We start from the raw sequence: 27,190 nt of genomic DNA, 5'->3' as shown, positions 1-27,190 counted from the left end.
TTTGGATATAAGGGTGATGGTGGCCTCATAGAATGAGTTTGGAAGTGCCCCTTCCTCTGCAATTTTTTGGAAGAGTTTGGGAAGGAGGGGTGTTAGCTCGTCTCTAAATGTTTGATAGAATTCTGGTCCTGGACTTTTGTTTGCTGGAAGATTTTTAATAACAGTTTCAATTTCATTACTTGTGATTGGTCTGTTCATATTTTCTAGTTCTTCCTGGTTCAGTCTTGGAAGGTTATACCTTTCTAAGAATTTTTCCATTTCTTCCAGGTTGTCCATTTTATTGGCATAGAGTTGCTTGTAGTAGTCTCTTAGGATGCTTAGTGTTCCTGCGGTGTCTGTTGTATGTTCTCCTTTTTCATTTCTAATTTTGATTGGAGTCCTCTCCCTCTTTTTTTTTTGATGAGTCTGGTTAATGGTTTATCAGTTTTGTTTGTCTTCCCAAAGAAGCAGCTTTTAGTTTTATTGATCTTTGCTACTGTTTTCTCTGTTTCTATTTCATTTATTTCTGCTCTGATCTTTATTCTTTTCCTTCTGCTAATTTTGCACTTTGTTTGTTCTTCTTTCTCTAGTTCCTTTAGGTGTAAGGTTAGATTGTTTATTTGAGATTTTTGTTGTTTCTTGAGGTAGGATTGTATTGCTATCAACTTCCCTCTTAGACCTGCTTTTGCTGCATCCCATAGGTTTTGGATCGTAGGGTTTTCATTGTCATTTGTCTCTAGGTATTTTTTGATTTCCTCTTTGATTTCTTCAGGGATCTCTTGGTTTTTAGTAACGTATTGTTTAGCCTCCATATGTTTGTGCTCTTCCCGTTTTTTTCCCTGTAATTGATTTCTAATCTCATAGTGTTGTGGTCAGAAAAGATGCTTGATATGATTTCAATTTTCTTAAATTTACTGACGCTTGATTTGTGACACAAGATGTGATTTATCCTGGAGAATGTTCCATACACACGTCAGAAGAAAGAGTATGTCCATTCCATCTGCTGTTTTTGGATGGAATGTCCTATAAATATCAATTAAATCTATCTGGTCTATTGTGTCATTTAAAGCTTCTGTTTCCTTATTTATTTTCACTTTGGATAATCTGTCCATTGGTGTAAGTGAGGTGTTAAAGTCCCCCACTATTATTGTGTTACTGTCAATTTCCTCTTTTGTAGCTCTTAGTATTTGCCTTAGGTATTGAGGTGCTCCTATCCTGGGAGCATATATATTTATAATTGTTATATCTTCTTCTTGGATTGATCCCTTGATCATTATGTAGCATCCTTCCTTGTCTCTTGCAACATTCTTTATTTTAACGTCTATTTTATCTGATATGAGTATTGCTACTCCAGCTTTCTTTTGATTTACATTTCCATGGAATCTTTTTCCATCCCCTCACTTTCAGTCTGTACGTGTCCCTAGGTCTGAAATGGGTCTCTTGTAGATAGCATATAAATGGGTCTTGTTTTTGTATCCATTCAGCAAGCCTGTGTCTTTTGGTTGGAGCATTTAATCCATTCATGTTTAAGATAATTATCGATATGTATGCTCCTATGACCATTTTCTTAATTGTTTTGGGTTTGTTTTTGTAGGTCCTTTTCTTCTCTTGTGTTTCCCACTTACAGAAGTTCCTTTAGCATTTGTTGTAGAGCTGGTTTGGTGGTGCTGAATTCTCTTAGCTTTTGCTTGTCTGTAAAACTTTTGATTTCTCCATCAAATCTGAATGAAATCCTTGATGGGTAGAGTAATCTTGCTTGTAAGTTCTTCTCTTTCATCACTTTAAGTATGTCATGCCACTTCCTTCTGGCTTGCAGAGTTTATGCTGAGAAATCAGCTGTTAACCTTATGGGAGTTCCCTTGTATGTTATTTGTTGTTTTTCCCTTGCTGCTTTCAGTAATTTCTCTCTGTCTTTAATTTTTGCCAATTTGATTACTATGTGTCTCGGAGTGTTTCTCCTTGGGTTTATCCTGTATGGGACTCTGTGCACTTCCTGGACGTGGGTGGCTATTTCATTTCCCATGTTAGGGAAGTTTTCGACTATAATCTCTTCAAATATTTTCTCAGGTCCTTTCTCTCTCTCTTCTCCTTCTGGGACCCCTATAATGCTAATGTTGTGGCGCTTAATATTTTCCCAGAGGTCTCTTAGGCTGTTTTCATTTCTTTTCATTCTTTTTTCTTTATTCTGTTCCACAGCAGTGAATTCCACCAACCTGCCTTCCAGGTCACTTATCCGTTCTTCTGCCTCAGTTATTCTGCTATTGATTCCTTCTAGTGTAGTTTTCATTTCAGTTGTTGTATTGTTCATGTCTGTTTGTTTTTTCTTTAATTCTTTTAGGTCTTTGTTAAACATTTCTTGCATCTTCTAGATCTTTGCCTCCATTCTTTTTCCGAGGTCCTGGATCATCTTCACTATCATCATTCTGAATTCTTTTTCTGGAAGGTTGCCTATCTCCACTTCATTTAGTTGTTTTTCTGGGGTTTTATCTTGTTCCTTCATCTGGTACATAGCCTTCTGCCTTTTCATCTTGTCTATCTTTCTGTGAATGTTGTTTTTGTTCCACAGGCTGCAGGATTGTAGTTCTTGCTTCTGCTGTCTGCCCTCTGCTGGAGGAGGCTATCTACTAAGAGGCTTGTGCAAATTTCCTGATGGCAGGGACTGGTGGTGGGTAGAGATGGGTGTTGTTCTGCTGGGCAGAGCTCAGTAAAACTTTAATCTGCTTGACTGCTGATGGGTGGGGCTGGGTTCCCTCCCTGTTGGTTGTCTGGCCTGAGGCAACCCAACACTGGAGCCTAACCTGGCTCTTTGTTGGGGCTAATGGCGGACTCTGGGAGGGCTCAGGCCAAGGAGTACTTCCCAGAACTTCTGCTGCCAGTGTCCTTGTCCCCACGGTGAGCCACAGCCACCCCCCACCTCTGCAGGAGACCCTCCAACACTAGCAGGTAGGTCTGGTTCAGTCTCCCCTGGGGTCACTGCTCCTTTCCCTGGGTCCCGATGCGCACACTACTTTGTGTGTGCCCTCCAAGAGTGGAGTCTCTGTTTCCCCCAGTCCTGTCAGAGTTCTGCAATCAAATTCCACTAGCCTTCAAAGTCTGATTCTCTAGGAATTCCTCCTCCCGTTGCCGGACCCCCCAGCTTGGGAAGCCTGACGTGGGGCTCAGACCCTTCACTCCAGTGGGTGGACTTCTGTGGTATAGGTGTTCTCCAGTTTGTGAGTCACCCACCCAGCAGTTACGGGATTTGATTTTATTGTGATTGCGCCCCTCCTACCGTCTCATTGTGGCTTCTCCTTTGTCTTTGGATGTGGGGTATCTTTTTTGGTGAGTTCCAGTGTCTTCCTGTCGATGACTGTTTGGCAGTTAGCTGTGATTCTGGTGTTCTCGCAAGAGGGAGTGAGAGCACGTCCTTCTACTCCACCATCTTTGTTCAGGGCTCCTTTATCTATTTTATATATAGTAGCGTGTATCTTTTGCTTTATCTTCTGAATGTGAGTATTCAGACTGTGATCTTCTCATGTATCCTGACATTTCTTATAAAGGCAGTACATCTGAAATACTGCAGTTGGGTAATAAAATTTTGTAAGCACTAGAAGAACTACACATTTTTAAGTGGCAAGACAGCAAGTTTCTTCTGATAAATAGACAAGCTCCAAACTGACACCTGAATGGGCAGCCTCTCACTGGGGCTTAGCAGAGTAAGAAGGAAAAAGGTAAGAAACATGCAATTTATACCCCCTTAAGGTCTGTAGAGTCTCAGTTGGAATGAGGAACTTAAACTGAGAGAAGATTGGAGGTATATATTTTATAGGGTCAATCTGGCTTAAACTCCATTGAGTTGGCTTATACTGTATAATCTGATTTAGAGTCAATGGCAAATATTGTCAAGGATCAAGGAAACAGAAACATTCACATACTGCTAGTGGGAGTGCAAATTTGCACACCGCTTTGTAGAGCAATTTGGCAATATCTGGTCAAGTTAAAGATGCACACAGCTTACGACCCAGCAGACAACTTCACTTCTAGGTATATGTCCTAGATAAACTCTGGCACAGATGTGAATAAAAATACATACAGGGGTATTCACTCTAGCCTTAACTGAAATACCGAAAACTGGGAACAACATAAATATCGAGCCATACTAGAAAAGGGCAAGAATAAGTAAAACAAAGTATATTCCTACAATGGGATACTAAATAGCAGTTAACATGAATAAATGAACTCTACTATCTTCCATCTTAAAATGAATCTTCTATGATAAATCTTGAAAATGTTATGTTAAATAAAAAAGTAAGTTATACAAAGATATGTACAGTAAGATATCATTTATACAAATTTCAAACACTCAAATTATAGTATATATTGCTTAAGGACAGAAACACATAAAGTTGTAAAACATGAACTAGAAAGCAAAATAGCAACTCAAGGATAATTGTTTCCTGTGATGCCAGACTCCTTCGTAACTCTACCATTACCAATATATCTGAGTTGGCATAATAATAAAACTTATTTTTTCCTATAATTTCACTAGCGATAGCTCAAAGCTTGTCTTCTCATCCTTTCTTCAAGCTTTGAAATTAGTTGAGGGCAAAATAACTCATCAGTGACCCAATGGACCTACTCAAGAAGGACTGAAAGCTTTTAGAGGGATAACGTTTTAATAAATGGAAATAAAGGGGGCCACTTACTCTCCTGTATCTCTGCACACAGCTTTCCTCTTGGGTCTCTTTTCTATACGATGGGCTCTCAGAAGAACCACCTCTTGGGTCTTTGTCTTATATGAGACTTAGACTCCTCTCATCCCTTTATTTCTTGTCTCTCATGTTTTGGTTGCTATAAGATAACCTTGGGCTGATTCTCATTTGGGAGACCTCTCCTGCCTCCAATGCTTAGAAGGCTAAGTGGTCAAGAAGGTGAGGTTCAAAGGAAAGAAGGCCTCTCAACTGTGCCTCTCATCTAGGCCTTAAGTCAGTTCACAGGACAGTGAGACCAGACAGAGCTTCAAAGCTGCATTTGGTCTGACATTTTCTATACAGTGAATAAGTGCTTCTTCTGGGCCTGGCCCCACCTACTTGGCATCCACTCTAATTGCTCATCATCCTACAATGAGTACTTGCTGTGTGGAGAACACACTGCTGCTCCATGTTCTTCTTTGCCTCGGTAATTCGTGGACTACATCTTACAGCTAAAACAGTTTGTACTGTCCTTAAATAGAGAAAGCCTTGCTCCTCTTTTGTAATGGGAAATTCTGAAGAGTGAGGGATGCTTTCTATGGATGCTTCTAAGACAGTGAACTTAGGATGGGACAGAAAAGAACTATTTTCCTGATTCAAGGGAAATATTTTAACGTGACCTGGAAGACAGAAAAGTCATTGGTGTAAAAAGCTGACAAGTCACCTGCCTCCCTAAACTCCTTGCCTCTAATAGCCTATAAATACCAGGCTGTTTTCACCCTGGGGACCAATGAAAGAACTTTCACCCACCACACTCACTGCTAATGGAGCAGTACTGACACCACAACGTATTCTGCCCCAGCCACATAAACACTCACAGTGTGGTAAGAAAAGTTGTTCCCCGCCAAAATTACCTGGACACATGCCCTAGGCATGAAAGGCTCTAGTTCCCTTTCTGAGCACTAATGATTCATTTGAAGAGACCTCTGAAGTAATGATTTTCCTATCCTTGAGATGTCGAGAGCCTCTTGTTCTTAGTTACGGATTTCAATATGCTGGAAGTAGGGTACAGTAGCCAGGGCTCTAGGGCTTCAGAAAGGTCCCCCATTGTTTGCAGAAATATCAATCAGTGTCCATAAATGTATTAGAAGTCCCTAAACACCAAACACCAACTTGCTTTTATAAGCAAATAGATTTGAATGAGGCTTTGACTATGTCAGACCAGCTCCCGCCTTGTTTTAACCTCAAGTCAGCAGAGTGTAACTTGAGAGACCCACAGGGCCCCGGGCTCCCTTCTTTCCTGAGTCAGTCCTGATGGGACAGGAGTAGCCACCTCTGTCCCAGAGTGTGGGAGTAGGTCTGTAAACCCAGGGGTACGCCTGAGCAATGGGCTCCCACATGGTCACTGTGTGACACTCATTCCTGCTCTACTGCAGGCCTGCCTTCTCTTGAATATGCTGCCTTGTGCTCCATTCCTTTTGAAATACCCGAGACAACTGTGAACCTCAGTCTGCTTAGATTGGCCTTCCCTACTTTGAGTCCCAAGCCTTCCCAGATGCTATGGACTGAATGTTTGTGTCCCCCCGCCCCCCCCCACCCAGAGTCATGTGTTGAAGCCCTAATCCCCAGTGTGATCGCATTAGGAGGTGGAGCCTTTGGAAGGTAATGAGGTCATGATGGTCGAGCCCTCATGATGGGATTAGTGCCCTCATAAGAAGAGGCACCGGAGAGATGATTTCTCTGTCCATCAAGACAGCCATGTAAAAACCAGGAAGAGAATCATTAGATATCAAATCTGTGGAAACCTTGATTTCCCAGCCTCCAGAACTATGAGAAATAAATGTCTGTAGTTTAAGTCACCTGGTCTATGGTATTTGTTATAGCAGTCTAAGCTGATGAAAACACCTGGGAATCTGAATCTTTATCTTAGGATCCACACCCCTAATTTGACAGGTCTCTTGACACTACAGCACAGCTTTACCTGAATCCTACAACTCCAAATGCCCCAGGCCACCTGGTGGAGGACACCCCTTGGCATCAACAGTGGCTTGGGCCACGTGGTTGCCCTTAAAATGAAACAAAATCAAAACAAAACAAAAACACCCAACAGCCTCTGTGGCACAATTAGCTCCACCAGCCTTTGTGAGACATTCCAAAGAGCAAGTCCAACCCACACAGGCTTGATTCACTCACCCCACTCCTGGGGTCCTTTGTCACTGCCAATCCCAGCAGGGCTACTACATAGGGCTGTTAATTTATGACAGGTGACTTAGATTTCAGGTCACAGGATTTAACCTGCAGTAAATCCAAATTTGCATAAGGATAATGGGCATTCTACTACACTTTATGCCAATAAGCCCTAATGTGGTAATTAACCACTGAGCACATTTACTGATAAGCTGTTCATTAGAGAAAAACCTGACAACTACCAGTGTTATCAGACTCCACAACTTTCAAATCTCTCTCAGAAAGGCTTTTTTGCCTATAGGGACTAAAAGCCTAGCAAAAATCACAGAGCAGTCACTCTCAACGCTGTTTTCGTGAAACTGCCAGTGTGATTAACCCACAGAGGTGAGAACTAAAAGTCTTATGGATTTCACTTTATTTTTTTCATAAAGCTTTATCTTAACCTTAAATTCCTTTCATAAGAAACTGCTATGGTGGAAGCACTGGTTATTTCTTTTTTGTTTGTCTACCTTAAGCCAGAATTGGCTCATTCATTCACAAAGGAAGCATGTTTTTATGAATCAAGTACTGTTGTAAGGTAGGAAGAAACCCAGGGGGTGTGACCAACTCCCATTGATAATGCATCCAACACTTAGCCTTCTCTTCTCCTATAAAGACATTTTCACTCCCTGTCCTCTACAGGTGGAGTTCTTACAATTCACCTTCTCTTGACCTTGAAGCTCTCTGTCACTGGCACCCTTATTTGGAGAGTGTCCACAAAGCACACGGTCCAACCTGCCTCCACTGCATTAATCCAGTGGCCAAACGTAATCAATTCAGCACTGACTGTGCACTTAATAAATGGTAGCCATGGTGCCTTGGCCCAGGGGAATACAAAGATAAGACACAGTCTGTCCTCAAGGAGCCAACAGTATTTTGATGGCTTGGATCACCCCTTGGTACTTTATCACTGGCATTTATTCTTCTATTAAGAGTACTTTAGTTAAATTCTCTCCAGAGAAGAAAACCATATAGAGCTGGTAAATGGAGATGCTTCCAGTATTCCAGTACATGCTAGACTCTCCCTTCCTGCAAGTACACCTTGCTTGTACCACTGATTCTACATGTGATAATAGCATTTCATTACATTTCTTCATGATTAGATTCAAGTGCTTTTGTGTATGTAAAGCATTTCTCATCAATGACATTCTTAGTTGCTGTAAATCCTTTGTGCAATAAACATACAAAACAGATAAGATGGTAAGCTGTTTGAGAGCAAAACATTCTGTCATATCACTGTTAATAAAAATGCATGGCATTCAATGAATGACTTAAATTGAACTGAACTCAACTGAATTGACACTGTGTTCTAGATATTCTTTGGTGTCTTAAAATTTCACATCTATGAGGTTGGTGTCCTATTTGCTAATCACATAAAAATATCTCCAAAGTTTTACTGTCCTACAATTATGGCTTTTAAATTGTATTATAACAAATAGATGTTGAGCCCCTCCAGCCCACAACTTCAGTAGAATCTAATGATAGAGCTAAACAATTGGGGGAAGGAGAGTATAACTATAAAACATGAATCATTGAAAGATTATATAAAAATGCATTTCTAAAAAATGTACAACTCAAAATATAAGCCTACAAAATATAAGATTTCTTGTACATACTTTACATAATGAATACTTAAGGAAAGTTAGGAATTATCTCCTGGGATGTTGTTTCAACATTTATGTTTCTTATATCTTTAGCTTCTCCACTTCTACTGGCTTTTTGCCTCTGAATTTCAAAACAATTAAGTTTCTCTGATTCAAAAGCAAAATAAAATTACCCATGACCTCTGAATTCTCAGTTACAAGGGCCCTTTCAGTTCTCAACTTACTGGTGCTCTCTTTGGCACTAAGCCCTGGAAACTTTCTACTTTCTTGCCTTCCGTGATACCACTTTCTCAGATTCTCCTCCTACCTCCCTGATTTTTTCCTTTTAAACCTACTCTTCTTTTAAATATTAGTGACTCTCAGGATTCTTTTATTTTATTTAAACCATTGTTCTATAGGATGTGCTTTCTTACCTGGGTTCACCAATTTTAAATAACTTAACAATATTTCCTTATATTCTTATTACAGTTACAGCTCCAACTATCTGAACTTGACTCTGAACTCCAGATAACATAAGCACCTCCAACACAACACATTCAACACTAAACTTAGCATTTTCCCCATTAAGCTTGCCTCTCCTCCAGTAGCTCTATATTCCATTAATGTCACCAAGCCAGAAACTTGTGACCTCTCTCTACCCTTACCCTTAACGTCCAATCAAGTTGAGAAGTCTTACTGTTTCCTCGCTGCTCTTCTCATTTCTAGTTTCACCCACGTATAGAATAATATCCTAGCTCCAGTACATACTCATAGCTCCTACCTAATCTCACATGACCCAGCCACACTGAGCTCTGTTTCTAGGAGATGAGTTAGCACATGTGAAATACTAAGAAGAGTTCCTGGCATACAGTAAGTGCTCCCTAAATGTTAGCTGCTATTATTATTATTACTACCACCACCACTCCCACTCCCTTTATTCTTATTATTAGTTTCCCACACTCACCACACTACTTCACATGTTTCACATGTTTATGTCTTTGCTGATGCTATTCCCTCTTCCTGGAGTTGTTCTATTTGCCTAACTGCTACGGTGGAAGCACTGTCCTAGGGCCAAATCCAACCTACTTTCTACTTTCTTATGTAAATAAAGTTTACTGGAACACAGACTTATCCATTTGTTTACATATTATTTGTGGCTGCTTTCCTGGTATAAAGGCAGAATTTGGTAGTTCTGACAGAGACCCTTGGCCCACAAAACCATATCTGTACTATCTATTTACTATTTATTATCTGGTCCAGAATTCCTCAATCTTAGCACTATTGAGATTTGGGGTTGGATAATTCTTTGCCACAGAGAGACTGTCCTATGCACGGTAGAATGGACAGCGACAGCCTTGGCCTCTACCCACTAAATGTCGGGAGCATTCCTACCCCACCACTTCACTACCCCTTTGCTTCACTCCATCTACCCAGCCCCCACTCCAGTCTTAACAACCAAAAATATCTCCAGACACTGCCAAATGTTCCCTGAGGTCAAAATTGTCCCCATTTGAGAGCCACTAACCTGGCCCTTTACAGATAAAAGTTGCCAACCACTGAACTATATAAGATCTTCCAAGGAAGGAACTGTGCCCAGTTCACTTTGTATTCCAGACAGTATACCTGGAACATAACAGAAGCTCATTAAATCGATCATTTAAAGGTAATTGGGGGATTTTAAGACATTTCAAAGCAATTTATAATTTATAAGAATTTTAGACTTGAAAGGGACATTGGTGGCCGTCAAGCTAACACATGATAAGTTTTATTTCCTTTAGCATTTTAAACATCAACTTTCAGAACTGTTTCATTTAAAATATCTGTGAACAAAAAGTATGCTAACACCATCACAATACCATTTGATTACCAGGAATTTAAAAACATGAAATCACTGAATTCATATATGCACATACCTTTCATTAATCCATGAATGAAGTTTTTTTTACTGTCTATAAAGAAGAAATTACTATTTTCATTTTGCAGATGGGATCATTTCAATTGGGGTCAAACTATGGTATGGAGAAACAGCAACTTCCTTATAGTCAACCAAGAAATTCATTTGAGGGATATAAATTACTTTCCACTCCCTTTAATTAATAAACCTATGATATAAACAGCACTGCTGAAACTACAAAAACCTCTCTGCCTCAAAGGGATTATATGTCTGCCAGAAAAGCTAACAAACAAATGCAGGTCATTTTAAGGACCAAATAAATGGCAAGAATAGCCAATATTTACTAAGCACTTACCATGTGCTGGTATTGCATCATTTCATTTGATTCTCATGAAAATTCTATGAGGTAAGTACTATTAAGAAACCCATTTTATGGCCATCATTAAAGAGTCTAAAAATAACAAATGCTGGAGAGGGTGTGGATAAAAGGGAACCCTCCTACCCTGTTGGTGGGAATGTAAATTGGTGCAGCCACTATGGAAAACAGTATGGAGGTTCTTTAAAAAACTAAAAATGAGCTACCATATGATCCAGCGGTCCCACTTCTGGGCATATATCCAGAGAAAACTATAATTCAAAAAGGTACATGCACTCCAATGTTAATACCAGAACTATTTATAATGACCAAGACACGGAAGCAACCTAAATGTTCATCAATAGATGAACAGAAAAAGAAGAAGCAGTATATATACACAATGCAATACTACTCAGCCATAAAAAAAGAATGACACAATGCCATTTGCAGCAGCATGGCTGGACATAGAGATTATCATACTAAGTGAAGCAAGTCAGAAAGAGAAAGACAAATACTATATGTTATCACTTATATGTGGAATCTAAAATACGACACAATGAACTTATTTACAAAACAGAAATATACAGACATAGAAAACAAACTTATGGTTACCAAAGGGGAAAGGGGGTGGGGGAGGGGTAAATTAGGAGTTTGGGATTAGCAGATACAACTACTATATATAAAACAGATGAACAACAAGGTCCTACTGTATAGCATGGAACTATAGTCACTATCCTGCAATAAACCACAATGGAAAAGAATATGAAAAAGAATATACACACACATATATAATATATATATATATATATATAAGAAACTGAATCACTTTGCTGTATACCAGAAACTAACACAACATTGTAAATCAGCTATACTTCAATTTAAAGAAAAAAGAAATCCATTTTATAGATGAAGAAACTGAGTTTCAGAGAAGCTGACTGACTTGTCCGAGGACATGCAGATAGTAAGTGGCAGAGCAAAACTTTAAGCCCGGAAGTCTGCCTCCAAAATCTGAGCTCCCACACAACATGCCATATAAACGTGCTTGGAATTCAGAAATGAGAAAGATCCCTGCTAACCAGGGTGACCGGTCAAGTAGGCAACCATGAGATGAGTCCTGGAAGAATGGCAGAGAGAACGGGTGAAATCCTTGGCTGGGATATCCAGATAAGGAAGTTTTAGAAGCAAGAACTCAGAACATATATTTAGAATAAGATGAAATAGCCACTCTGGTTAACTAGAGAGAGGAAGTATGAGGAAGAGGTGACAAAGTTGAAGCCAAACTACGGAAGGCCATGAGTGGGCGGCTGAAGAACACAGGCTCTTGGTGGACACTGGATGTTACTGAAAAGCAGCACAGAAGGCAAGGTGGGGCAGAATGCAGACTAGAGACAGGCAGAGAGAATGGAGGTGGGGAAACTCGTTATGACACCACAACAACAGGTGAAGGCAGAGGGGGAGGAGAGAGCCGACTGTCCAGAAAGGAGAGAAATTAATGAGAAATACAACAAGGGGATTGTCAATGGGATTTGGGGCTGATGCGATGAGGGCAGAGGGGAAGAAGGGGAATGAGAAGGAAAGATCAGAGCTCACCCTGAGGTTTCCAACTTGAGTGAATGTGTGATGACAGTAGTGTCAGCTGCTCTAAACCTACCGGATTATATATAACCATGCATTCTTCTCACACTTAACACACTGCCCCGCCTCTGTTCTAGACAGATATGGATCATCCCATGTGAGTTTTCTCATCGTTCCTTTCTCAAACCTCAAAACCATTCTGTGTTTTGTCTCCTTTCCTACCATCTCTGGGAAAGAAGCATTCTTTCTCTCCCTGAGTTTAAGAAGGTACTGGACAAGGGAAGGATTTCATGTAAGGACAGGCTAGACTAGCACATGTTTGTAGCCTGCAAAGGAAAAACAAATAGAGAGGCAAGGATCAAAGGTGCAAGAGAGCGTGGGGATAACTGAAGAGTAGATGCCAGGAGGTGATGGGAGAGAAAGAGATGCTCAGCAGAGTTGAGCAGGTGAGCTCAGAAACCTGGAGGGACACCTTGTCCTCTAGAATAAAGGGAGAAAGTCAACCTAGATAGGAGACAAACAGCAAATGAAGACTCCAAGGTGGAGGTAAGCTTGACATGTTGATATTGCCTAACTTGGACCTTTTAAGACAAGCCGGATGTCTAAGCATAAACATTTTTCCTCTCACACCCCCTCTCCCTGAGCCACAGCCACAATGGTCTCCTTACCATTTCTTTTTTTTAAATTGAAGTATAGCTGATTTGCGATACTATTTTAGTTTCGGGTGTACAGCATAATGATTCAACATTTTTACAGATTATACTCCACTGAAAGTCATTATAAGAGAATGGCTGTAATTCTCCCTGTGCTATACAATATATCCTTGTTGCATATCTATTTTATACTGAGTAGTTTGTATCTTTTAAGCCCATACCCCTAACTTGCCCCTCCCCCCGCCCCACTCCCCTCTGGTAACCACTAGCTTGTTTTCTACATCAGTCTCCTTGCCATGTCTTGAACATGTCAAGCTTTCCCTTGCCTGGGGTCCTTTTCATCCTTGCAGCTTCCTTTGATTGGAAGAGCCTCTCCCTGATCTTTGTGCAGTTGACTCTTTCTTGCATCTTAGGTCCCAGCTTAATTAGCACCTCCTCAGAGGTGATAATTCCCTGACCACTCAGTCTAATAATGGAGACCCAACCTCCTTGCCCCTCACTACCCCGTTATCCTCTTTTACTTCCTTCATACCACATATCATTATTGCAAAGTATCTTAATTAGGTCTTTACACATTTGCTATTAGTCTCCTTCAACCATAACATTAATTCCATAAGCTCAGGGACCCTATATATGGTCTCATTCACCACATACTCCAACACTTAGAGCAGATCTGATAACAGAGTAGTCACTCCACGAATATACACTGCACTCATGAATAAGTCAATGAATGATATGCTGTTGAGAAAATGGATATAGGCAGAAATGGAAATTTAAAGCAATAGTTTTATTATTGATATTCACAAGTATTTATTAATTTTTGAAGAATATTTTCCATCTACTCATGTGCCAGGACTTATGCAACCCTAAAGGGAATACTCAATCTGTAGAAATCCTAGTCCCTGCTCCCAAAAGCCCATACTACTAGGGAAACATATGAGCACAGATCATTAAAATACAATGTACTATAAACTATAATAGCACTTATAATGCAAGGCAGTTAAGAACTGAGAGCTGTGAGAGCATAAAATAAAGTGCTCCTAACTTAAGCAAGGCAAAGCCAGAAGGCACAATTCTACTAAAGTGCTGAGGACAGGTGTGGCGCTTTGGTGGGTGGCTGCAGTCGCAGAGGGTGTGGAGTAACCATGAGGTAGAGAAGGTGGGACACACATACAACTCTCCCAAGAAGTTTTCCACTGAAATAAGGAATGAACTAAGATGCAAATTCATCAGGAAACAGAATCAAGAAAATTATTTTGAGCATGTCTCTAGTTTGAGGGAATAGAAAAGAGGTGAAGAGAAAATCTAAGGTAACTGAAAAGGGAGGGATTCCTTAAAGGGGCTAAATCTCAGAACAGGCAAAAGAGAATAGCAGTTACACTCAGAGAAGAGGAGGACAGCTCATCCTATAAGACAGAAGAAGAGAAGGTAGCAATAACTATCTTTGAAGGTAAATCTAAAAATGGAGGGAGAAGAGTTTTAGCAAGCATAAGCTAAAGATTTTCTATGCTCTCCATGAAGTATGAGATCGATCATCTGCCAGTACTGGCTGCTGAGGGAGAAGCTGGGGGAAAGGGAAGGAGGAGAATTTTACTGGTTGATAATTGGTGTGCAATGTTGCTGTCCTATGCTACCATCTTCATTGAGTTTCAAAGTGAAAAATGTGTCCTTCTATCTCTCTTGAAATTTATGCAGAAACTAGTTGTGGCATACTGTCCACATGGTGGGATGGAACACAAGGTTACAAAAGCACATAACGCTAATGTCGGAGTCGTTTCGGCATTTGCAAAGCAATTTTAAAAAACATTAGCTAATTAATTAGCTCAATGATGACTTTAACCCTGTAGGTATATGTGTACAAGGACTACTTTTTCTGTCCCCTTTGAGGCATTTGAAGACACAAGAGACTTTGTCTCAGTGGGAATGCTGTGGTAGATTACATTTGCTGTAAATAAGTGACATTTTTAGAAAGCAATGAGTTCCACTGAATTTATCCTGAAGAGAAAACAAATGGCAAAGCTAAATGAGAGACTCCCAGAATCAGACTGAAAATTCACCATAAGCCCAGAAAGCTCCTCATTCTGGCTTTCTGAGGGTATTGGAGGCAAATAGCTCCAACTTCCCAGAAAATACTGGGCAGGAACAAAAGTACAGATGTGCTGCCCACCTCAAGAAAAAGGTGTTCCACTGCTTGGCATTTATACCAAGAGGAGCTACTGCCCACTCAGGTCCCATAATAAAAATCATTCCTCCATTAACAGGTTGAGCAATATCAGTTTGCCCAGAGTCGGAAATCAAGCGAAAACTGCCTTCCTCTCAGAACAACCAATGGCAAGGTGAAAGAAATACGTAACTGTATCCAGTCTCCCAGCAGGACATTTTTTGCCTGATTAAATGACCTCTCCTCTGAAGTGAAGCCTCTAAATAGTAGTGAGAGACCATTCCCTAGAGTGGGTTTAACCACAGAATTACCAACCTTTTCCTGAAAAGCTTCTTCCTTTTCTTCTTCACCAAGTCTTTCGATTGAGCTGGTAGAGATGGCAGCAGGAGTCACGACAGCAACAGTATTTAGAGCTCAGCTCCAATCCTTGCTAACTGAGTGGCCCTGGGCAAGACGCCCACTATCTTTACATTCAAATTAGTAATGATAACAGAATCCACCTCATAAGTTTGTTTTGAGAATTAAATTAGGGAACACATACGAAACACTTAGCCACAGAGACATACTTCGCGTGCATCCACACTGTTAAGTGCTCAATAACTGGTAGTCTTTATTGCTGTTATTATGATTATAATTGCTGTGGTTATCATGGTTTTGGAGATGATGCCAGTGAAGGTCTGAGGAAAGAGAAATAATTATAAGTGACTAATAAGTGATGACAGTGGCTGGGAACCTCAAATCCTACTGCAAGGGCAACTCTGTGAGTCTCGGTGGGACATGTGTAGTCAACTGATTTGGAGATTAATCAGGAAAGTCTTCAACACAATGAACCTGGTCTAATTAATAAGTCCCATTCTTTCTTTTCAGAAGGCTCATTCACTATAGGATCTTACGTGGGTTTTTTTTCTCCCCAGCTTTATTGAGATATGATTGGCATATAACATTGTAAGTTTAAGATACATAATGTGATAATTTGATACATATATTGTCATACTGAGTGAAGTAAGTCAGACAGAGAAAGACAAATGATATCGCTTATATGTGGAATCTAAAAAAATGGTACAAATGAACCTATTTACAAAACAGAAATAGAGTCACAGATGTAGAAAATAAACTTATGGTTACCAAAGGGGAAAGCGGGGAGGGATAAATTGGGAGATTGGGTTTGACATATACACACTACTATATATAAAATAGGTAACTAACAATAACCTACTGTACAGCACAGGGAACTCTACTCAATACTCTGTAATGACCTATATGGGAATAGAATCTGAAAAAAAAGAATGGAGTATGTATATGTATAGGATCTTATGTTTAGAAGGAAGCTAGAAAATCAAGACTGTCTATAGTCATTTGTGCTATAATCTCTTCTACAACCTCAGCAAGACGGTTGCCCAGACTTTGCTTGGATGCCTTGAGTGACAGAGAATACATTATTTTAAAGGCAACTTTGGACAGCTCTCATTGAAATGTTTTCCTTGTATTTAATACCCAGCTTCCACTCAACTGCCCCAGTTCTTCTTCCTAAAGATATATGAATCATGTCCAAATCCACTTCATAAGACAGTCCTTCACATACGAAGACAACTCTCAACCCATGAGCTCAGGCATCTTTCCCTCAGGTTAAACGTTCCTGGATCCACCAGTCAACTCTTTTTATGTCAGACTCTTGAGCACACTGCTATCTGTTTCCTAGCTCGGCTCTAAACATGTTCTGTCAACTAGTCAGCTAAACTTTTAAGTGCTTATCATTCAGAACTGAAGAGAAATACTCCCAGTAACCAGATTATCACACAGTGGTGATGATGGTAATGTTGATAAACACAATTTACCAAGCATTTTCTATATGCCAGGCATTGTTCTAAGGGGTTTAAAATTATTATCTCGGTTAATACTCACAACAACCCTATCAAGTAGGTATAATTATTCCACCCATTTAATGAATAAGCAAAGTGAGGTACAGAGAGGGTTAAGTAACTTGCCCAGCATTCCACAGACTGTGGGAATAGAGGCGGGTTTTGCAGCCAAGAACTCTAGCTCCAGAGCGTACTATTTTCGCCAATAAATTATACTATAGAACTGTCACCTCCTTTGTTTTCATACCTTTATTAATTCAGTCTCAGAACATTAAGGCACATAATTTCTATCGTTCTCAGCTCCCTGCCATTCACAAAGTTGACGAGCATCCTCTCTTACCTTCCCTCAAGCCCCTAATAAATGGCGAGTAAGACAAAGCATTGGACATTCACCAGAAACTTCCATGTAAGCCAAAATGGACCCATTTACCAGGACCCAGTGGTATATTTAAAGAGACACTGCTTTACTGAATAGCTCTTACATCCAATCCCTTTTTCCCCATCTTGTGGATGAGGATATCACAAAGGGTATTGCCAAATACCTTGCTGATACTTCGCTATGCTAGGCCCACGGTACTTTTCTGAGCTTTAAGTATAGTAACAATATTGAATAATATGTGAGTTTAGTTGCTTATATGGCTTGTTTTTAGTGTTTTTAGTGAATGACTATGGTTCTCTTTTTTCTTCGGTGGGCTCATATCTTCTGTTAATAATGCAATCCAAAATCTTGCCCAGATGCCAATGAAGTTCGTAAGCCCATAACTTGCACTATCTACACTTTTTCCATCTTGAGTCATACAAACCTCCCCCATTCTCTACAGTTTCTCAAAAACCAACTGGATTTCAAAAATCTTATTTTCAAATTCTCCCTGTATCATTCATCTAACTCAAGAACTTTGAATTAATGTAGACCAATTAGGTGCTTTCTAACAGGCTCTGATATTAAATTTCCTAACTTCGTCTATCTTTTCCTGGCCAAAGACCTATTTTCTTGTCAGAGAAGACAGGGGTAAAATAGGAGTGAGGAATTCTTTCACATCATTTAGGGCTCTGTTGCAAATGACAGAAAATCTAGCTCATGCTGGCTTAGACAGAAGAAGGAATGTAATCAATCACGGCTGGAAAGCCAGGTAGTCTAGGTGGAAGAATGTTTGATCCAGGGCCTTAAAATGTCACCAGAACCTAGTTTCTCCCCATATTTTAGCTCTGCTTTTCTCCATTCTAGCTTCATTTTTAGTCCCATTGTGGAGGCAAGATGGCGGCCAGAAGGTCAGTTTTATACCATCCCAAGTTGTAGCTCAAAGGAAGGAGAAGTACCCCCCTACAAGATATAAACAGAGTCCTGAGACTGAATGTCACTGATCCAAACTGTGACATTAGGTGTGGGTTAGGTGCCCAGCTATGAACAAAATAACCACAGCCAGAGTAATGGAAGTTCCTGATGGACTCAGAGCTCACATGCTCATCAGGTGAGCCAGGAATGGAGTCAATGCCACTACATCACTGGACTGAGCATGAAGGAAAATAAAAATCAAGAAACATTTATTGAAATAAGGGAAAATGAACACCAGATCTCTTTAAAAAAATGTTTACCGTATCTTACTTCTCCATCAATAGCCCATCAATTATAAGAAGCAAACCATTCTTTAACATCTTCTTCAGGCATTAACTGAAGAACATCTTTCTGTTTGCCACAGCCCTGCAACACTACATGTCCTGTGGCTTCAGCCCCGCTGACACTTTTATCTCAGGTACACACCACTTTCTTATAGCCATCCTGGGCTAAGTGCTCACATCTTGCCTCCTCTGTGAAATAAACCTCATATTCATCATACATCCCCAGTAGCTCAGGGCTTTGTCTCCTCTTCCTCTGTGGCATCAAATGCCATTCTCTCCCCTGCCCATTTCAGCTCCTGGTAATCCAGAAGGTAATCTCTTTTCAAGAAGATCCAGTGTATCCTCTTCAAAAATTTTCATTCTTAAACTGACTCACATGACATTGCCAATATTTGACTTTTTTTTTTTTACCCAGAAAAATGGCAATTTCTATGGTCAACCCAATAGGCCTCTCCTGAGACACAGTTTCTCCTCTTTCTTGTCTTCTTCTGCTACATTCTTCCAACTTCCCAGATTCTGATTCATGTTTCTACTTTTTTCTACCTTGTTGGAATCTTGTCCTTCTTGGTCTCCTTTTTGCATTGGCCCTTCCATTCTGCCAAGGCATTCTTCCCTCCAAGCTCACACTGTGCATATCTTCCTAAGGATGGGGAAATAAATTCTGCTTTGCTATCCAACTTGTTTTTCTACGTTTTTCTACACACAGTACTGTGTGTTTGGTTTGACAATGATAACGATCCGCATTTTACAGATCAAGACATGGGTGTTCAGAGAGGTTGTACGGTTTTGTAATTAGTACCAGAAATGCATCTGGTAGCCAGGTTCTAATTCAGTTGCTCTTTTTTAAGATACATTGGATTCTCCTAACTTCTGCAGTTTTTTAATTGCAGAAACAGCAAGTAAGTGCTTCCTTAAACATACCTGATCAATTTGGTTTCATTTATTAACATAAATAGTAACATTAGCATTTGCACAGTGCTTTACAGTTTATAAAGCACCTCCATCTTTTTTATCCCATTTGTTCCCAACATGAAAATGCCTGACGTATTATTATCTGATGAAAAAACTGAGGCTAAGAGCATTCAAGTGGCTTGCTAAGAGTCTTGCAGCTGGTAATGAATGGGTCTACGCAAGACTCAAACCCTGGACTTGTGCTTCCAAAGTCAACCCTCCTCTCATCTTCCATGTTGACCCTAAAACCCTCACTGGATCTTGCTCATCATGGGACCACACAGTATTCTCAAAGCTATAGGAAAAAGGAAATTTTTAGGCCTAATGCCATGACCTAAATTTGCCTAGTAATGGACAGAGTGATTTATCCCCACCTGAGAAATCAGGAAGGACACCAAAACAAGAGCCTGAGAAGCACAGAGGCAGGAAAAATGAGAACAGGGGTAAAAAAAGTATAGCGAGTGAAAAAGAGGACAATACAAAAGAAAAACCAGAAGAGGAATTGTGATCGCATAACAGACAGCAGAAAAGACAGTGAGACAGGACAAAATAGGCATATATTTTTTTAAAAGAAAAGCAACAACAAACACATTATCCTAAAGCCCACAGGTGCCAGCAATTCAAATAAACATATAGGAATTAACAGAATTAACACAGCCTTAAATAGCCTGGCTCACCAGATGTGGACTCCTATCAGGGTTCTATAAAATGTAAAGTTATTACAGATTAAACCATTAATCATCTGTTCAGAGACTATCTCTGGCTGCAAAAATCCCATTCAGGTTTAAATGGCTAATAATCACAAAGGGATGTGGATTGTAATGTGCACAATGATGTTCTACCCAATCCTTTTTCCTTTAAATATGTGTTCCACTCTCCCCGTTCTCCTGCTTTCCTTCCTCCCCACTAGAGATGCCATGAGAAAAGAAAGGTGGGATAGACCAGTCGGTCTCAGAGTTCTCAGCAGCAGGAGAGCTTCTCCATGGGCAATGGAGAGCCAAATGGAGAACCAACATGCCAGCAGAGAAGTAACAGATTGAGGGGAAAGGAAGATGGTGTAGAAAGAACCAAGTCAAACAACACAGAAGACGCCGACACATAGGAGGATATTGTGATGGGCTTTAGTCAGCTCCCTGGTCCTCATAATAGAGACACTATTCATGCAACTCAGCCATGATTTGGCTTTCCTCTACTGCACTGTGCTTCATCCAACAACAGTAGCTCAGTAATGTCAAGGACAGAGGAAAGGAGAAATAAATGTCCTGACAAGGAGGGTCATTGGAAACTGAAATGGAAGTTAGAAGGAAGCACTTTTCTGCAGAAACCTGAAGATTGAGAGAGGCACTCTCCTGGCCCAGTGCTAAAGCCAATGGACCAGCCTTCCCAACTCCTCCTCATCTCCCTAGGACAAAACGATGAATCAAGCAGAAGTAGTAGATGGACTAACTTCAGTTCTCAAGGAATTTAAAGCCTGACGGAGAAGCTGTCAATCTATGTCATTCTACTACTTCAGATCCTTCAGTGGCTCTCCATTACCCAAAGTCCAAGGGTAGAGTGTGATATAAAGCTCTCTATGACCTGGCCCCTACCTAACTCTTCAGATACATTTTCAGAACTCCTGACCTTATATTTTGTGCCCTGACATTGGCAAACTGTTTGTAAGTTCCTCACCCAGACACCATGACGTGCCCTGTCTCTGGGCCCTTGCTCATGCTGCCCCATCACCCCGGAGCACCACTTCTTCCCTGTTCATTTCTACCTGCCTTCAAGCCTTGGGCATCATCTCCTCCACAGTGTTTTCCTGAACCCCATGATATACTAAGTCCTTCTCCTCAGCAGCCCCACCACGCCTGTGAATGCCTCTTTTTTTGTGCATTAACTGCTTTTCCTTGAAATTATATTTGTGTGTCCCCCACTAACTGTGAGGTCCTCTGAGGCAAGAACTGTGTCTGATTCATCTCTGTGTCTTAGCACAGTCCTTGGCATACTGTATTTTTTCAGCATATACCTGTGGATCTAAACTCTGCCAGATTTTAGAGCTCCATGAGGTTAGCTCAGTAATGAATTAATTTATTTATTTGTTCCAGACATGCTTATTGAGTGTTTTATTTTATGCCAGGAACTCTTCTAGGTGCTGGGGAAACACCTGTGAACAGATGAGGCCTTTGTCCTCAGGGAGCTTACATTTTCGTAGAAGGGAGATTGACAGTTGTCAAATAAACCAGTGTCCAAAGGAAACAGACTAGGTAATGACTGAGGGTGGGTAGGATGGGTTATTCCAACTTCAGTGAAGATGAGAGAATTTTAGTAAGGCAAACCTCAGAATAAAGTTGTGTTTTTCCCCCAGACAGTGATTTGGTAATATGGGAAATACAAACATACGCACGTGCTAATGTATATTCACTTACTCTTAAATTTATTTCATAAACTGTTTTATAAGAATGATTACATAATCCTTAATCATAATTATTGTAGCAAAACATCATTGTATATTTATGTATGGTTTCACTTTTACGTATATTATTTTACTTGTTCTTAAGAACACAACAGAGGTCTTATCATCTCCATGTTATAGGTTAGGAAAGTGAGGCTCAAATAAGATCAGTGGCTTATTCCAGGTCATATAGCCAGTAAAGTAATAAAGCTGGTATTCCCAATCAGGTTTTCTGATTTTAAACCCAGTATTCTTTTCATTTATACTATGATGCCTCCTCAAAGCCTTTTCAATCCCGTTCTTCTCAGAGTGGGTTCCAACCCATTTCTTTTAGTCTTGCTGGGCCTTTTTATGTAATACTTCACTCATTTCAGATAGCTGGGAGGTTCCTAAAAGATTCAACCATTGCCGTGTCAGGATGTTCTTTAATGATCCCAAGAAAGTCACATTGTCAATAGTGCCTAAGAGCATTTATCTAAAAGCTATTTTTTAAACTCACAAACATGTGATTTCATTTGGCAAATATTTATTGAGCGCCCACTAGGTGCTAAGAACAATTCTAAGAGCTGGGGACACAACAAGAACAAAAATATGACAGACATGTTAAAACACAAAACCACGAAGAGGTACAAGGTGGGGATTTTTGTGATGCTTGAGTGGACACAAATATTGAATTGATAACTAGGGCATGCAGAGTACTTCAATAATTGGATGATAACATGGACGCTCTCTGTCACGCTTTCACTCTGATATCAAGTTAGGAGCTGTGCACACAGGTGAAATCCACAATCACTTTGACTCGAGTGGAGCCAGCAATATCACAAAAACAAACAACCCAATCCAAAAATGAGCAGAAGACATAAATAGACATTTCTCCAAAGAAGACGTACAGATGGCCAAAAACTACATGAAAAGATGCTCAGCATCACTAATCATTAGAGAAATGAAAATCAAAACCACAATGAGGTATCACCTCACACCAGTCAGAATGGCCATCATCAAAAAATCTATAAGCAATAAATGCTGCAGAGGGTGTGGAGAAAAGGGAACCTTCTTGCACTGTTGGTGGGAATGTAAATTGATACAGCCACTATGGAGAACAGTACGGACGTTCCTTATAAAACTAAAAATAGAACTACCATACGACCCAGCAATCCCACTACTGGGCATATACCCTGAGAAAACCTTATAATTCAAAAAGAGTCACGTACCACAATGTTCACTGCAGTTCTATTTACAATAGCCAGGACATGGAAGCAACCTAAGTGTCCACCGACAGATGACTGGATAAAGAAGATGTGGCACATATATACAATGGAATATTACTCAGCCATAAAAAGGAATGAAATTGAGATATTTGTAGTGAGGTGGATGGACCTAGAGTGAAGTAAGTCAGAAAGAGTAAAACAAATACCGTATACTAACACATATATATGGAATCTAAAAAAAAAAATGGTTCTGAAGAACCTAGGGGCAGGACAGGAATAAAGACGCAGGCGTAGAGAATGGACTTGAGGACATGAAGAGGGGGAAGGGGAAGCTGGGACGAAGTGAGAGAGTGGCATGGACAGATATACACCATCAAATGTAAAATAGATAGCTAGTGGGAAGCAGCCACATAGCACAGGGAGATCAGCTCGGTGCTTTGTGACCACCTAGAGGGGTGGGTTAAGGAGGGTGGGAGGGAGACACAAGAGGGAGGGGATATGGGGATATATGTATACATATAGCTGATTCACACTTTGTTGTACAGCAGAAACTAACACAACATTGTAAAGCATTTATACTCCAATAAAGATGTGATAGACAGACAGATAGATAGATAAAAGAGTGGAGCCAGAACTTAACTTCCAGGTGTGAAGTAACTGTAGTTCCAAAGATAAAAACTATTTTGTGCCACACACAAAGTATCAACGATCTGGAAGAGAAATCCCATAAGGTCTTCACCATGTTCCCATTTTGAAAAAAATGAAACATAAAAGCACCCAGCTCAGCTTAAGGCCGCTTAGAGCCACAAATGGCCAGAGGTGACAGAAAAAGAAAGAAAGAGAAAGAAAGAGAAAGGGAAGGGAAGAAGAAGTTGTAAAATAACGTCTGACTGTTCTAAGGGGAAATAGTTAAAGTGGGTAAGTGGGATTTATCAAGGAGGGAAGTCCCAACATAGCTGGAAGCTTTTACTGTTTACGAAATTGTCAAAGAGAAATGCCAGGAACAAGAGAAGAATTTCCCAGACTTTCCCACAGAAAAGTGAATCATAATTAAATGGAAAGAAAGTCTATGCCAGGATTTCATTAAACTCAAAGCTATCTGTTTAAAGCACTCAGACAAATGAGAAGGCCTCCCAACTCCCTTAGAAAGACCATACTATATACGTAAAGGAGAGATGGTGCAAAAGTTTATATTAAGTTCTTGTTTCGCCTACCACTTCCTTCACTGTTTTGGACTTTCTTTCTTCTAACTTGACCTGGATTTAAATTCTGCTTAGCTGCTAGCTAAGATATGTGCATATTTTTATTACTATTACTGTTATTTCTGTCACTGACACTGGTTTTCAGAACTGTCTTTAATTTTTAAGCTATTAAGTGCCACTTTTCACAGACTTTTGAAGCTGTCTGCTCTCCATCTGGACAGTGTAGTATGTGAGTACGTGTGTGTGGGTGTGCGTGTGCGTGCAGATTTTATTTACTTTAGGTTCTGCATGGATAAAATCATCAGAGATATCTTCATGTTTTTATGAGACTTGTTTCAAAATATTCAGGGGCATCCTTCCTGATTGATAGATCTGCGGTTGGGAAATTGCTCCTTTGTCTCAAATACATAATGGAGAGATAGTTCAACATAATTGTGTGCAGGGGAAAATTAGTCCTAGAGGCCACCCCTAGACCCAGTCCAGGAGAAACTCCAGGCTCAGGGCTGCTTCACGACAAAAACGGATGAGCTCTCCACAGCAATCAATGCTTAATTCATTCCTGAGCCAAAAACTTGGAACAAGAATGCTCCTATCTGGGCTTCCCTGGTGGCGTAGTGGTTGAGAGTCCGCCTGCCGATGCAGGGGACACGGGTTCGTGACCCGGTCCGGGAAGATCCCACATGCCGCGGAGCGGCTAGGCCCGTGAGCCATGGCCGCTGAGCCTGCGCGTCCGGAGCCTGTGCTCCGCAACGGGAGAGGCCACAATAGTGAGAGGCCCACATACCGCATGAGAGTGCAATTCCAATGGAGTGTGATTTAACGTGTTTAAGAATCTTTCAGGGTTCATTAGACAGAGTAGTTTATACCGTTATTCTACTTAAATAGGAGTAAATCCCAGGGAAGAAGTGCGCTATGTCTACTGCAATTCCGTCAGGAATGACCTGTGGAGACCCTGTAGCCAGCAGAAGCCTAGGTAATGTCCAGCAGGAGAGGAAAACTCTCTAAGACTTTTCTCCTGTCATTTTTCCTTCAGAACAAGAACAATACAAAGCTGTAATTGGATTTTTCCCTCCTTTGTCATGTCTCTCCTTCCTCCCCCTTTCTCTCAATGCACACATGGTTTATTGCAGCAAGGCCCAGCTCAAATATCAATTCTTCTCCAATGCTGACTCCCACCTAAAATGTATCTGTTTCCTCTGCTCAATTAGATCACTTCATCTGTGGCACTGAACACATAGTGCTCTGAGCTATAATTGTTCCCTTACAGATCTCATCTCTCTTCCCAGATTACAAAGTCTTCACACACAGAGACCGTGGTTTGCAAAGAGCCATTAAGGTTAGTTACAGCACAAAAAAGGTACCCAATGATTATTTGATAAATGTCTCCATTCAGTAAATAATTATTATGCACCTGCTCTATGCCAGGTATAACAGACGCAACTCCTGTCTAGACACAGCTCACAGCCGAGTGGCGTGAGTGAATGCACGTGTGATGCCATCTCATATGTAACTGACGTGCAACAAATTCCAAATAACCATAATAAGAATAAAACATGTGCCCTGAGAGGAGGCTCATAACATGTCACAAGGGATCTTTATCTACAAGAAAGAACACTGTTAGCTTCTCAAGGAATTTCCACAGGGAAATGGTACAGCTATCTTAGGCAATCAAGCTTAGTTTAGATTAAACAAGAAAGTGCAGTGCACTGCTCTGATGACACTGTGTGCTGAAAGAACTCCAGCAAATCAAGTCTGATTCTTTTTGCCTCAACAAGTGACCTTAGAGATTGAACTTACACTTGACTGAAGCTCCTTTGCTCTCAGACAGAGGTCTCAACACATTAGCTACAATAGTAATAAATGAGTAATGGTAAAGCTCCACTGCTTTCTCACAGCTGCTAGCTCTCAGGGAGGAAAAAAAAAAAAGGAAAAACGAGTCTTCTGGGCCTTAATGTTATATTCTGAGAACTCTCCTTCATCTCGAATAATGAGACTATTGGGAACACCAAGCTTAGCAAAGGTAAAATAATACATAAGTTATGTTTTAGACAAGACACACAACCACAAATTGAGCCACTTTTAGCTAAGGCTTCCCTACTTGCCAAGTCAAAAATACAAAATCAAACTTCACACAGGTCTAGTTCCTTGTGATTTCAAAGTCCTTTCGTCTGAGTTATTTCATGTAATTTATAAAGCACAGCTACCTGTGGGATCAGGTTCCTCATCAGTTAGATGAGGAAACAGAACCACAGGGTGCTTAAGTGGTGAACCCAAGGTCCTGCAACCAGCTTAAACTGGGATCAAAACCTAGGGCCTCTACTTTTAAGTCCAGAGTCTTTTCTGCTACAACCTATGGCCTAGAGGACAGATCCAGTCACTGAGCTGAAAATTTCATTTGTTCTTAGACAGTCAGTGCATTAAATGGAATGGGTGAACCTTACCTCTTTAAGGCAGCCCATGAAGTTGTTGCTGACAGGTGAGCCTGGCAAGTCAGCGGTACTTGGGCTTCCTCCCACATAGAAGAAGTCATCTGAGCCCAGCATGGTGTAGTCCTCTTGAGTGTAGCCCGTCGTGGTAAGGATGCCATCCACAGAGATTGTCACCTGGTGGAGGGACATAGGGACAAAAAACAAAAATCCCAACAATGACCTTACAGTCCTATCAAAATCCAGGGCTTCCCCTACCGGTGGCATCACTTTCATTAAGATTTGGGTGAGGTATTCTTTCTAATTTGGGTTGATTTTGGTATGTGCAGCCAAGTTCCATTTTCTGGTCTGCCTCCCTGTGGCCCAAGCCTCCAGTGTCTCCCTGCAGACTCCTGGG

The 27,190-nt window shown here is 40.6% G+C and overlaps 1 protein-coding gene across 11 annotated transcripts in view; it reads right to left on the bottom strand.

Annotated features, from left to right (window-relative positions):
• Window positions 1-27,190, bottom strand: part of NRXN3 (neurexin 3) — a 1,706,389-nt gene that overhangs the window by 1,180,907 nt on the left and 498,292 nt on the right. For all 11 annotated transcript variants that reach the window (XR_004348667.1, XR_004348670.1, XR_004348668.1 and 8 more), the window contains one exon: window positions 26,809-26,970. Coding sequence is in view for 7 of the 11 variants with exons in the window: in XM_032624307.1 (XP_032480198.1) it covers window positions 26,809-26,970 (162 nt within the window). In the remaining 4 variants the exon portion in view is untranslated. The remainder of the gene's footprint in view (window positions 1-26,808; window positions 26,971-27,190) is intronic.

The sequence above is a fragment of the Phocoena sinus genome, chromosome 2, assembly GCF_008692025.1.
Source record: "Phocoena sinus isolate mPhoSin1 chromosome 2, mPhoSin1.pri, whole genome shotgun sequence".
In the NCBI taxonomy this organism is placed as follows: Eukaryota; Metazoa; Chordata; class Mammalia; order Artiodactyla; family Phocoenidae; genus Phocoena; species Phocoena sinus.
The sequence above is the reverse complement of the archived record's forward strand: the minus strand, read 5'-3'. Positions and strand labels throughout refer to the sequence as shown.